At 32.0% G+C, this 15,051-nt stretch overlaps 1 protein-coding gene across 1 annotated transcript in view; it reads left to right on the top strand.

Annotated features, from left to right (window-relative positions):
• Positions 1–15,051, top strand: part of ATRNL1 (attractin like 1) — a 767,076-nt gene that overhangs the window by 252,598 nt on the left and 499,427 nt on the right. Inside the window, exon 21 of the mRNA XM_077779526.1 lies at positions 9,967–10,019. Within this exon, the coding sequence (XP_077635652.1) occupies positions 9,967–10,019 (53 nt within the window). The remainder of the gene's footprint in view (positions 1–9,966; positions 10,020–15,051) is intronic.

The following is a 15,051-nucleotide window of genomic DNA, read 5'->3' as shown; positions in this document are numbered from 1 at the left end:
CCCCATCAGCCCTCAGTTTGTTCTCGGCATTCAAGAGTCTCTCATGGTTTTCCTCCCTCCCTCTCCCCAACTATTTTTCCCCTTCTTCTCCCCCATGGTCCTCCGTCAAGTTCCTCCTAATCCTCCTATACGTGCAAACATATGGTATCTGTCCTTCTCTGCCTGACTTATTTTGCTCAGGATAACGCCCTCAAGTTCCATCCATGTTGCTACACATGGCCAGATTTCATTCTTTCTCATTGCCATGTAGTATTTCATTGTATAGATAAACCACATCTTCTTGATCCATTCGTCCGTTGATGGACACTTAGGCTCGTTCCATGTTTTGGCTATTGTTGAGAGTGATGCTATGAACATCAGGGCACATGTGCTCCTATGCATCAGCACTCCTGTATCCCTTGGGTAAATTCCTAGCAGTGCTATTGCTGAGTCATAGGGGAGTTCTATTGTTAATTTTTTCAGGCACCTCCACACTGTTTTCCAGAGGGGCTGCACCAGTTTACATTCCCACCAACAGTGTAGGAGGGTGCCTGTTTCTCCACGTCCTCACCAGCATCTAGAGTCCTCTGATTTGCTGATTTTAGCCACTCTGACCGGCGTGAGGTGGTGTCTCAGCGTGGTTTTGATTTGTATTTCCCTGATGAGGAGGGATGCTAAGCATCGTTTCATGTGTCTGTTGACTAATCTATTCATTTTAAAAAAGAATATAAACTATTCAGATTTATAATTTATTCTTATGTCTATTTAATTCTTTAGTTTCTAAAAAAAATCCCTTTTTGTTCTATCAGTCTCACTATGATATGTTTAATTCTTCTTATAATTTTTTTTTTCATTTAGCATTTCAGAAGTTTTAGAAAGTTCAGCCAGAACTCTTTAAATGTTGCTTCTTCTTTCTTTTCTGTCTTCTGTTTTTGGAATCTAGTAACACCATATCTTTTATGTTTCTTTCATGTTTTTCCTCTGTCTCCTGACCTATTTTTCAGTTCACTTTTTTCTACTGTGTCTTATTTGCTCTTAACATTATCCATTCAGCTTTTAATCTTGGTTATTGCGTTTTCATTTTATATTTCACACTTTTTCAGACTAAATTCTTAAACTTATTTATTATAATTTCAAATTGTCTTTTATAGTTTTGACTTTTTTCTGCAAATTTCTAATCATTTCTGTTCTCTCTTCCATTATAATAAAGATAGTTATTTTAAGACCTGTGTCTTTTCCCTGATAACATCTGAATTTCTATATCTCTATTTCATCATAATTTGTTTCTGGTAGTTCCTGTTCTTATTTTCTTATTTGTTTCCATGCCTGGTTATTTTGAAACTTGTCCTTAATGCCATATTTGCAAACTCTAATCATAGATTGAATCTTTTCCACAGAGAATGTAATTCTGCTCTGTGCATGAGGGCAGTAGAACCTTAATCATTTTCAGAGATAAGGTCGACTCAGGATAGATCTGCAGTCTGTGGATGGCCTTACGTTGCTCAAATTCCTAAGATTATTACTCTTTGGGATTTAGCTCACCAGCTTTGGTGGGCCTAGACTCTCACCCTTTTTCCTATGAAATACTGTCCCCATCCATAACCAGGGACAAAATACTGTCACAAAATGATCCTAGGAATCTATCTTCTTCTGTACCCAGGACTGGCAAGTTTTAACTCTTTTGCTCTCCAGTGTTGTAAGCATTAAAAAATAAAATCTACCTTTTTTAGTTATCTTCAACTTACCTGGTTCTGTTTATCATTATTGGTCTCTGAAATCCATAAATAATTTATAATTTTAGAACCTATAACTTTAGAACCTATACTATTTAAGGATATATCCTACCTTAATTTCTGATTTTTTAAAGATAAATTGTCTTAGAAATATGTTATTATTTTTGATACTATGATATTCCTTATATCCCATTTTTGTTCATGTTGTATGTCATTTTTATGAAGAAAAACAAAACAAAAGCAAATATGTTTTATCTTATGTGGACGTTTTATAATTTCTCATGAAAATGCAAATTTATTACTAGATTCTCAACTGTTTTAAATCATCTGTCATGATATTTCAAAATTGTAACAATTAGATATTCCCCCAATTGTTTTCTTAGTTCCTCTGTATAAAGAGTCTATCTCATTTTAAGATGTATATGTATGTATATTTAAATATTTAAACCATTAGGGACAAAGTGAAATGCTATATTTTAACACTTAGAAATGTGAAATTATTTTATATTTTGTTTTTTAAAAAGGCTTTATTTATGATATTGTGTGATAATTCACACAAATGATAGCCAATATTTAGGTGACATGTAATGACAATATTTGCCCTTTCAAAGTCCTCTTAAAGATTTCTGCCTAAAACTATTTTCTTAAAAGGTCTTGCTGTTTGCTTATTGGGAATAGAGGATGATTATCCCTTTTCCTCAGACACAGAATACTTTGAAGGTATGTTTATAATTAAACAGTTCAGAACAGTTCTGAAGGCTTTTAATGTTTGTATCTAATCTTTATACAGAAAGATTCTGAATTTTAAAAATATTACTTAGCCTACATATTAGAAATATTAATATAATTTATATAGTGCAGTGTTAATATGTTTAAAGAATTATTACTTATATCTATACTTTTCCCATTACATTCACTTTACCCCTAAAATCTGAGTTAGAACTTGATCAAATAACTTAATTTCTCAAATTATTTATTATGTAAATTAGATTAGTACATTTTCATATCTCAAATAAATATATTGAAATATTTTATAATGAATTTTATGTGTAACAAAGTATTATTGTAGACAGATCCTAAGATGACTGTCAATGATCTCTGCCTCCCGGTAGTCAACCTATTATTTAATCCCCTTTATTTGAATATGGACCGGATCTGTGACTTCTAAACCAGAGAAAATGGCAAGGGTAATGATATATCACTTCTTTCATTTTGGTGGGTCACTAACATGCATATGCTTTAAGTCTGTGTTCTACCAGAAAAGTTTTGCTCTAGAGAGTTTCTCCCTTTCTGGCTGGCTTTGAAGAAGTAAGTGCAGCTGACGGTATCATCTAGGAGCTGTAAGGCCATTTCCACCAGTCTCCACCCAATAATAAGCAAGAAACCAAGGCCTTTTAGTTCTGTAGCCCCAAGAAAATAAATTCTGCCAACCACCTGAGGGAGCTTGGAAGTCCGCCCGAGCCCAGTCAAACCTCTGATGAGAACTCAGCCCTAGCTAACACCTTGATTCCAGCTATACAGTGAACCCCAACTGTAGCCAACTTAGAATCAGAGAGCCCATCTTTGCTCTATGTTTAGACTCCTGACCCACAAAAACTTTGAGATAATAAATATGTGCTGATTAAAGTTGTTAAGTTTTGTGATTTGTGGCTTAGCAGTAGATAACTAGTGCAAATATACAATTGGATTACATTTGGATATACATTGGATATACAGTGTCCTTTTATTTAATGTACTTGAATTATATACGTGTGTATTAAATATATAATACACACATTACGTACTTTTAGAGTTTCAAACTATGAAGGCCATCTCAGTCTTTGAGATGAGAAAATACACTTTCTTGAATGAGTAAAATAATTTCAACAATGCAAATTAAGACTTTCCTGAAAACAGACTATAAAGAAAATTTACTTTGGTGTTAGTTAACACAGTGGTTTGTTACAGAATAAAGCATAGTTTAAAACATTTTTCTTAATCTTTATTTCACATTCATATATGTAAAATTCTAGTAAGAAAGAATTTAAAATTTTCTTTGCAATATTGCTCTCTCTTTTTGTTGAAAATAATAGTTAGGTACTCCTTTTCTGATTTTTTAATTACATTTATGTACAAGATCCACAGTGCAATTGAAAGATTGTGATAATCTTGATTCCCAATCACATTATTATATAGGTTACATGAAAATCCATAATGGCTGTGCCATACATTTCAGTGTATCAGCTGATTATATTTACAACAGGTTCACATCAGTGGTTATACCAACTGATTTTGATATGTGGGAAATGAGATGGGAAGATGATTCATTTGCAATAGCACAGCATTGGGTAAAAGTGATACATTTATACATACATTTATAAATTTACACATCTATACATTTATTATTTATTTGAGATTTTATTCATTTTATCCCTTATAGTGAATATATTTTTCCATGGGTGTTGATTGTGCTATTAGAATGCAAAATCTTGGATTTTGATTAGAGATATGACAAGTAGGCCTGATTTTTTTTTTCTTTTCTACATCTTTTTTGAGTGAATTATAGGTGAGACAAATTCATCTTATAGGATATGACATATTAATAAGAAAAAAATGTATTCTTCATCCCTGGTCTTTATCTTTACTATGATGATTACCAACTCTCATACTTCCTCTACTCTTAACAGTCCATCCTTACAATTCTATTAGTAAGAACTCTTCTTTTTCCAACATTTATTTATCTATTTATTGTTGGCCTGAACTCATGAATTCCTGTTTTCCCCAGTGGTTGATAATTCATTGTTGTACGTAATTATTTAGTACTCATATTGTTCCAGTTTTGGCCAGTAGGAGCTACTTCAAGCTTGCTTGTATTTTTATGACACATACCCATCATTTTGTGAATTCTTCCTTACTTTCTGTTATAAGAAGACATTCCAGCCTCATCTTACACCTGTTCTCCCTTGAATCGGCCATTTAAAAAATATTTTTGAGGAGCTCTGATTTCTTGTAGTAAAGAATTATATTAGAGATGAATATCTTGGTGCTTGATATGCTCTTTGGTACTGAAGTGTCTTAACTTAATGGCCTGTTCATTGAATAGAACTGGGAAATAATTATTTATCTATATATACAAATAAATACTAAGTGCATATATACATATGCATGTGTACATGTGCATGCATATACACACACATGTATATATTTTAGAAAACATTACTTCATACCCAGGCTTCTAATTCCAGTACATCCCTCCAATGTTCTTTTGGACCTTTTCCAGTTTAATAATTATACGTCTCCTCCGTTAGTGAAAACGGAGTGGCTTCCAGTGACATTAACACATACCTTATTTGCTCAGTTCTCTGATACAAGAAGTACTTTCAGAATTGCTTTGTCTATATCACTTTAATAAGCAAACCTAAAAAGATTTAAAAGTTTGATTTTTTCCACCTTTATCTGCCCAGAATTGAGGATATATTGTGAGATACTGTGTTAACAAGTTATTTGGAATGGTCTCTTTTCTTCTTTGTTTCCTGTTCCTCCTTACCTCTCTCTTACTACTCTCCTCCTTCCCTTCCTCCTTTTCTCTTCAGGATGGCTGTGTAGTATTCACTTGAAATTTATTAGATTAATTTCTTTTAGTTTACTTTGTGCTTTAGGCTTTTCCCCTCCTTTTCCTATTCTTATTGGCTTAATATGAATATTTAGGAATATGTTCAACATTGACCTTCTTTCAAAGGAGAAAAATATTTAAAAATATACTCAGAGAGAGTAGTCCCCATTTCCTCTTTTCTCCTCTGTTAAACAACATCATTATTTTCTGGTTTATTCTTCCTGTGATTCGTGTGTGTGTGTGTATACATACATATATATAGACATATATTTATTCATATATTTCATATGTGTATATATATTCACACACAGGCACACATAGATGTAGACATTTATTCTTTTCTTTCTTACACAAAAAGGGACATACTGTAGTTAACGTATCTGTATTAGATCATTAAATTGTTTATCATTTTTTTGTTTGGTTTTGTTTACAGATGTATAGTATTTCATTGTGTTTATGTACTGTGGATTCTTTAACAAATCTTGTGTTCATGGGTATTTAGATTCCAAAGTTCCTATAAGTGGGACTTCTGGATTGAAGAATAAATGTTCGTGTAGATTTGTTTAGACATTGCTAACTTCTCTTCCATAGAGATTTATTCATTTTGTATTCCCACCAGGTCATAATTGTATAGGAGCACTGTGTGCCCACAGTCTCCTAAACAGAGCATATTGCTATGCTTTTGAAATTTTGACAGTCTGATCGAGGAGAAATGTCATCTTGGTATAGTTTTGGCTGATATTTCCCTGATTATAAGTGATGTTGGACATCTTTTCATATAATTAAGAATGATTTTTTATCATTTTTTTTTGTGCATTGTCTATGTATTTTGTCAGTTTTTCTATGGAATTTTTAGTTCTTCATTTTAAAGAGTTCTTCATAAATTAGGGACTTTAGCCCTTTTATGTCACATATGTTGTCAGTATTTTCTCCCAATTTATTATGTCTTTTGATTTTACTAACAGCATTTATTTTTACCATGCCTTTCAGTATACCTTGTCACCGTGTAGTCTTTTTTTCTAATGTGTTTAAAGTTTTATTTTGTATGCTCAGATGTCTGATCCATTTAGAGTTGTTTTCTTTTTTTTTAATATGGGTAGAGTGTGAGGATTGAATCTGATTTTATGTTTTTCCAAATGGCTATCCAGTTCTCTGCATACCATATGAAAAAGACTTTACCCTAGTAATTTAAAATATCATTTTTATCATATACCAGATTTTTAGTATATGATAGTTGAGCCTGTTTCTAAATTTCTATTCTGTACCTTGGTCTTTCTATTGATGCACTGATACTGTGCTATTTTAATTGTACAGGCCTTGAATATATTTTAATATCTTTGAAATCTAGTTCCCCTAAAAGCTCTTCATTTATTTTCTTTTTTTTGTTGTTTTCAATTTTAATTCCAGGATAGTTAACATAGTGTTATATTAGTTTCAGGTACATGATACAGCAATTCAACAATTCTATACATTACTCAGTGTTTATCATGATAAGTTTGTTCTTTATCCCTATTACCTATTTCATCTTTCCCTCCCATCCACCTTTCCTCTGCTAACCATCAGTTTGTCCTTTATAGTTGAAGAGTATATTTCTTGGCTTCTCTTTCCCTCTCTCTCTCAGTTTCCTTTGCTTATTTGTTTTGTTTTTTAAATTCCACTTATGAGTCAATTGTAGGGTATTTGTCTTTTTTCTGACTGATGTATTTGACTTAGCATTATACTCCATAGTTCCATCCATATTGTTGAAAATGGCAAGATTTCATTCTTTATGGCAAATAATATCCATTGTATATACCATATTTTTATCCATTCATCAGTTGGTGGTTACTTGAGCTAGTAATATATTTACTTATGCATATGAACAGTAAGGTCAACTTTTCTGGCTCCTTTAAAGCTTATTGGACTTTTTATTAGATAAAATTGAACATTATCTTTCTTTTTTCTTTTCTTTTTTTTTTTTTTTACAAATAGTTTATTGTCAAATTAGTTTCCACATAACACTCAGTGCTCATCCCCACAAGTGTCCTCCTCCATGCCCATCCCCCCCTCCCCCCCACATCCATCAGTCCTCAGTTTTTGTCAGCATTCAAGAGTCTCTCATGGTTTGCCTCTCTCCCTTTCCCCCACCATTTCCGCCCTTCTTCTCCCCCTTGTTCCTCCGTCAAGTTCCTCCTAATCCTCCTATACGTGCAAACATATGATATTTCAATTGAACATCATCATCCTGATGATGTTGAGATGTCTCAATGAAAATTTAGGCATGTGTTTGCATATATTTATGCCTCCTTTTGTGTTTTACAGGCTGAATAATGCCTAAAGTTTCATAGTGTTTCCTTTGGAACTATTGATTTCCTTAGTTATTTGTAGGCACTAGTGATTTTTTTTTTAATGACAGCTGAAATCAAATGTTCAAAAATTGATGTTTAAATTCAACTCATAATCACACATTTTGAAAATACTTTTAATACGTTCAAAATTCAATACTTATAAAGAACTTCAGACAATATATGATTCTACTTTGCTTTTTTGAGTTTGAAAGCTTAAAAGAGAATATAATTCTTAGGTAGCTTCAAGAACTCTAGAAAGTATCTCAGCTTAATTCTTAATGAGGTGGTGTTAATTCCTTATTTCTGTTAAAACTGCTGATTTGAGTAAATGAAAACTAGCAAAAATTACGTCCTAAAGAGGATCATATGATTTCATCCTCCTGAGAAAATTTATGGTTTGGAGAAAATAACATTTTAACCATTCCTTTATAAAAATTGTATTACATTGAAGGTTAAATAATTTGAATAACAATACTATCAAAACAGTAAAAACTATATAACTTCCATAATGAGGAATTAGGTTTGTATCTGGAGCTCTTAAAGTCAACATATAGATCAATTAAAAAGTACTTGAAATCCTTACGTTTATTAAAATTAGTTAGATTGCTGTGGTACTTTGAATGCCATCTATTTAAACAAATAAAGTGCAGAGGGAATATCATTCATAGCAGTGCAGGCACTATTCTGTTGAATGTATTCCTATTCTGAAAGTAGTATTGAGATAATTTGCAACAAGCCAAATTTATAGTATTGTAAATCAGTCCTTCAGTATATATATGTATTGGGTACAAAGTGATGGAATTTATGGAGGTGAGCCTAAAGGAAGGAGCAGTAGCACAGAAATAGTAGAGAGCCTGGAGTGCTGAACCCAAAAGCAATGAGTGTGGTCATTTTGTTGCTAGAAAACTACTATATATCACACATTTTGAAGTTGCTTTTGAGGAGGTCATAGGAAACCTAATCCCCAAACTTTCATTATTTCACTGAGAATAAAGTTAGTGGTATAAAGGACTATTATATTTCTACTTTAACTTTGTAGTTAGTGTAAAAAAAAAAGATTTACTCTTCTACTCAGTTTTTTGCATGAATAAAAAAACTAGCAACACATGGCTGATAAATGCATTCAGAATGTAAAGTGATTCTTTGGCATATTATTCTCAACTATTTGGCCTTTCATTAATTAAAAAATATGTATTAAAATCATTCCTCTGTTCTGATTAACTGTTAAAACTAAAGACATTTTTTGGGGTGCCTGGGTGGCTCAGTCAATTAAACGTCCTACTCTTGCTTTCAGCTCAGGTCATGATCTCATGGTTCCTGAGACTGAGCCCCACACCTGGCTCTGTGGTGACATCATGTTTGGGATTCTCTTTCTCTCCCCCTCTCTCTAGCCTTCACTGTGCTTGTGTATTATGTGCGCTCTCTCTCTCAAAAATGCATAAACATTTAAAAGTTAAGACATTTTGAGAAAACCTTTCTCATCTTTTAAAATTTTACATACACTTTAAATATTGTCACTTTATTCAGTTAGCCTGGTGTATACCATTTTATAATAATTTTTTGGAGGGTGTTCGAAGAAGAAATATTATATAAAATCAAACTGTATCTCTGTTAGGCACTTACTGTCATTTTTACTGAATTCTGGAAACAGGGATATAAAGATGTGAACTTCAGAAATTTGGAAAATACTTATGATCTTCCTCTACTGCTATAATTAACCATAAGTGTGAAAAAGTTAATTTAGAATTAATGATTCAGAATGCTCTTATGTTTTTCCCTTTTTTTAAATAACATGCTTATGTAAATTTAGAGTTTGAGCTCCTTAATTTAGAATTGATGATTTAGAAGAAAAAAACAACTTTTCTTTGATATACAGTTGGGGAGATCTCTTTTAAGATATAGATTCCTTATGTAGAAACTGGGGAAAATATATTAATTTCCAAGAATACCAAAAGTAAGAAAATGATGAGATTTATGAATTCCCACAATTTTCTTCCTTTACCTAAAATTGTCTCTATCTCATTATCAAGACTTTCAGTTTCTTCTCATATTATTAAGGAAAATTATATAGCCCCAAACTCCTAGTCTTAACCCATTTGCATTGTGACATTACCTTTTCTCATTTTGCATGTGTTTGTCTTCAGTGTTTCTTCTCTTGACTCATGCTCTGATATGGACTTTCTACATTAATTATTATGAAGATTTGTTTTAAAAACTTTGATTAATGGAATAGTTTTTTTTTTAATGTAGAGTTTAATTACTTCCTTGCTTGAAGAAAAATATGGAGCTTTTGAATTTTGTTGTTCAGAATAATTGAGGCTTTTTGTTTCTGCAGGTGTGATTCAGAAAATCGCTATGTTGGTAATCCACTTAGAGGAACTTGTTATTGTAAGTATATGTATTTTTACATTTAAAATTTTTTAATGTTTTTTTAATTTATTTTTTGAGAGACACAGAGAGACAGAGTGAGCAGGGGTGGGTCAGAGAGAGAGGGAGTTACAGAATCCAAAGACAGGCTCCAGGCTCTGAGCTAGCTGTCAGCACAGAGCCCGACATGGGGCTTGAACCCACAAACTGTGAGATCATGACCTGAGCCAAAGTCGGATGCTTAACCGACTGAGCCACCCAGGCACCCCTACATTTTAAATAATTAGTTTGTAATTTTAGTTTTAGATGATTTTGCAGATAATAAAATTCATCTTGCATTCTGATGTTGTCATTAATATGTTAACCGTTTTTATTTCTTAAGTATAATACAACTTCTTATATATTGCTAGGAAAGGAATTTTTTTTCCTGTATTTTCTTAATTGTGTTTGGTGCATTTTTTCTGCTATAGAAGAGTAACATAGCAATAGACTTATTCTGAATATGGAAACAAATATTGGAGTTGAGTAAACTCAGCTGAATTTAATATAATCTTTTCAATTTGATTAAATTTTGAACAGAATTTTGTGATAGATTTTTGCAGGGGCAATTTTGGTCATCACTAAAAAGCTGTGCTGATTTTTCACTAAATGATACTTTCACTGGGTAGTGATCATATGGTGGATGTAAGTTTAACTTTTCAAGGAGGAAACAGGGGCACCTGGGTGGCTCAGTTGGTTAAGTGTCCGACTTCGACTCAGGTCATGATCTCGCTGCTTGTGAGTTCAAGCCCCATATCGGGCTCTGTTCTGACATCTTGGAGCCTGGAGCTTCCCTCAGATTCTGTGTGTGTGTGTGTGTGTGTGTGTGTGTCTCTGCCACTTCACTGCTCTTGCTCTCTTTATCTCTCTCTCAAAAAAAATAAAAAAGAAAGCAAAAAATTTTTCAAATGNACTTCACTGCTCTTTCTCTCTTCTCTCAAAAAAAATAAAAAATAAAAAAGAAAGCAAAAAATTTTTCAAATGGTTGTACCTGTTTACATTTCCACCAGCAGCATGAGTTTCAGTTCTTTAAATCTCTCAGTATTTCATATAGTTAGTCTTTTTAGTTTTAGTTATTCCAATAGGTGTGTAATGGCATCTAATTATCATTTTATTTACATTTTTTAATAAGTAATGATATGCATTTGTTCATATGATTATTTGCCATATGTTTATTTTATTTGATGAAGTGTGTTTAAATCTGTTGTCTTCTTTTAAAAATTGTATTGTTTTTGTATTTTTGAGTTTTCAGAGTATTTTATGTATATCAAATGTAAATATTTTATTTGATATATGATTTACAAAAAACTTTATTTAGTTTGTGGCTTGTCTTTTCTCTCTATTTGAAGTGTTTTTCTTTTTTTTGGAAGAGGAGTTTTTAATTAAGATTAAGTTCAACTTATCAGTTTATTCTTTTGAGAAATCTTAGCTTAACCTAAGATTACAAAGATTTTCCCTGGTTTCCTTTTAGAAGTTTTATATTTTTATTTATTCTATTTAAGACACAGTCTATTTTGAGTTAAGATTTGTATATGTTTCTAGAGATGGATAAAGTTTTTTTCTTCATATGGATATCTAAATATTCTAGCACAGTTTCTTTAAAGACTTTGTTTTAACCAATTGATTGCTTTTGCAACTTTGTTGAAAATCAGTTGCCCATATATGTGTTTAAGACCTTGAAAACTATTTCTGGAATCTCTGTGTGTTCTGTTAATTAATTTGGCCTTCTTTTATGCTAAAATAGTACTGTTACAACTACTTTAGTTTCATAATAAGTCTTGAAATCGTAGCATTTATTTTCCAACATCATTATTCCATTTCAAACTTGTTTCAGCTTTGGCTCCATTTCTTTTGTGTTTACATATGAATTTTGGAATCTGCTTGGTGATTTTTACCAAAACCCATGCTAGGATTTGGATTCAGATTGTTTTCGGCTTATGGATCAGTTTGGGGTGAATTGATATCTTAATTTTAGTGAGTGTTCTGACCCATGAACATAGTATATCTCTTTTTTAAACTAAATTATGTCTTAGTTTATTCTCAGCAATATTTGTTATGTTTCACTGTGCAGATCTTTCACAGTTTTTGTCAGATTTATCCCAACATATTTTATATTTCTAATGCTGCTGTAAATACTATTTTTTAATATGTGAGTTTTAATTGGGTCTGATGTATACAGCTACAATTGATTTTTGTGGTGATTTTGTATCCCTCAGCTTCGTTAAACTTACCTATTAGTTTTAGAGCCTTTTTTGTAGATTCTATTATATTTTTGATGCAGACTATAATGTGTTTTGCAATTAATGGAATTTTATTTCTTCATTTTATTTCTGGGTGTGTGTGTGTGTGTGTGTGTGTGTGTGTGTGTGTGTTACTGCATTGGCTACTATGTCTGTTATCATGTGACAAGATGTGATGAACATGGGAATATTCTAGTTGTGTTGTTGATTTTAGAGAGAAAAGATTCAGCCTTTCTCTATTAAGTATGATGTAGGTTTTTCCTAGATGCCTTTATCAGGTAGAGGAAGTCCTCTATTCCTACTTTGCTGAGGATTGTTGTTAAGAATGAGTGTTTGTTTATGTCATATATTTTTTCTGTCTCAATTGAGATGATCACAAGATGTTTGTAATTTACTTTGTTAATATAGTAATTTTAGTTTTTAAAAGTGATGAATGCTACAGCATGTGGATGTACCATTTTTTTTGTTGTTGTTCATCAGTAGAAGGGCATTGGAATTGTGCCTAGCCTTTGACTGTTAGGAAAAATGCTGATATGCACATTCATACAGTCTTTGTGTAGACATATGATTTTATTTTCCTAGGGTAGATACCTAGAAGTGAAATTGCTGGGTCATGTGATAAACTTATGTTTGACTTTTTAAGTAACTGCCAAATGATTTTACAGTATGGCTGTAAAATTTTAACTTCCTGAAATTTACAAATGCTTCAGTAATTCCACATCCTCATTAACACTTAATATTGTTTGTCTTTTTGATTATGGCTATTGTAGCATATGTGTAGTAGAATCCTGTGTTTTTAATTTGTATTTCTCTTATGACTGATAATGTTGAGCTCAATTTCTGGTGTCTGTGTCTTGAACATGTTTTGTTAGATGTGTAAAATAGTAAATTTCCTAATACTTTTGTTGCCATTTAAATAGTATCTTTTAAAATTACATTTTTGGCGTACCGGGGTAGCTCAGACAGTTAACTGTTCAACTTTTGATTTCGGCTCAGGTCATGATCTTGCTTTTTGTGAGTTTGAGCCCAGCATCAGGCCCTGCACTGACAGTACAGAGCCTGCTTAGGATTCTCTCTCCCACTCTGCCCCTCCTATTCTCTCTTTCTCAAAATAAATAAATAAACTAAAAAAAATAAAATAAAATTACATTTTCTACTTATGTTGGACATATGAAGATTAAATTCATTTTAATACATTAATCTGATTTTCATAAACTTTAATGAATTCTGGTATTCTTGTTGTTTATAGATTTCCAAATAAAGACAGTTTTATTCCCTCTATCCAGTTGTTTTCTTCAGAGTTTTTTGATCACTGATTTAATTTCTTTGCTATTAATCACTCTGTTCAAATTTTCTATTTCTTCCTGATTCTGTTTTGGAAGTTTATGTATTTCTAGGAATTTGTGTCTTCCCGGTTGTTCAGTTTATTGGCCTGTAATTTCTCATAGCATTTTCTTATAATCTTTTGTATTTCTGTGGTATTGATTGTTATTTATCCTCTTTCTCATTTTTGATTTTATTTATGTGCCTTGATGAGTCTGCTATACGTTTATCAATTTTATTTTTCTTTTCAAAGAACCAGCTCCTGATTTCATTGATCTCTTCTATTGTTCTTTTAGTATTTGTTTCATTTATTTCTGCTCTAATCATTTCATTTCCTTCTTTCTACTGGCTTTAGCTTTTTTCTAGCTCTCTTAGTGTAAAGTTAGGGTTGCTTATTTGAGATTTTTCTTGTTTTTGAGTTTGGCCTGTACTACGATAAACTTCCATCTTAGAACAGCTTTTGCTGAATCATAAGGTTTTAGATCATTGTGTTTTCATTGTTATTTGTCTCTGTTTATGTTTTATTTCCTATTTGATTTCCTGGTTGATCCATTCATTGTTTAGTAGCATGTTATTTAGCCTCCATATATTTCTTTTCTATCCAAATTTTTTCTTGTGATTAATTTCTAGTGTCATATCCTTGTGGTGAGAAAGATGCTTGATATGATTTCAATCGTTTTGAATTTATTGACACTTGTTTTGTGGTCTAACATGTGATCTGTTCTGGATAATATTCCATGTACACTTGAAAACAATGTGTATTCTTTTTTTTTTTTTTTTTTTTTGAAGTGTTCTGAATATAACTGTTAGGTCAGTCTAGCCCCTAGTGTATGATTCAAAGCCCGTGTTATTGATTTTCTGCCTTGATGACCTATCCATTGGTGTAAGTGGATACTTACTATTACTGTATTGCTATTGATTTCTTCTTTTATATCTGTTAATATTTGATTTATGTATTTAAGTGCTCCCGTGTTGGGTGTGTAGATATTTATAATTGGTATATCCTCTTTTTGGATTGTTCTCTCTATGATTCTGTAGTGTCCTTCTTTTTTTCTTGTTAGTCTTTGTTTTAAAGTGTATTTTGTTCAATATAAATAGTGCTACCCCCAGAATTAACCTATGGAGGTCTATAGCAAAATACATAATGATTAAATGACAGAAAGATTTTAAAACATCAAGAAAAACAGCTACCTACAGAGGAAACCTCAGAAGGCTATCAGCTGATTTTTCAGCAGAAACTTTGCAGGCCAGATGAGAGTAGCATGATATAGTCTAAGTGTTGAAAGGAGAAAAGCTTCAACCAAGAATGCTCTGTATTTCAAAGCAGTCAGTTAGAGTAGAAAGAGATTTTTCCAGGAGAAAACAAAAAGAAAAAGAAAAACACAAAAATAACCAAATAAGCGTTTCTCTAAGAAAAGCTAAAGGAATTCATCACCACTAAACCATCCTTA

Source organism: Crocuta crocuta, unplaced genomic scaffold, assembly GCF_008692635.1.
Source record: "Crocuta crocuta isolate KB4526 unplaced genomic scaffold, BGI_CrCroc_1.0 scaffold138, whole genome shotgun sequence".
NCBI lineage: Eukaryota > Metazoa > Chordata > Mammalia > Carnivora > Hyaenidae > Crocuta > Crocuta crocuta.
This window is presented reverse-complemented; position numbering and strand designations above follow the sequence as displayed.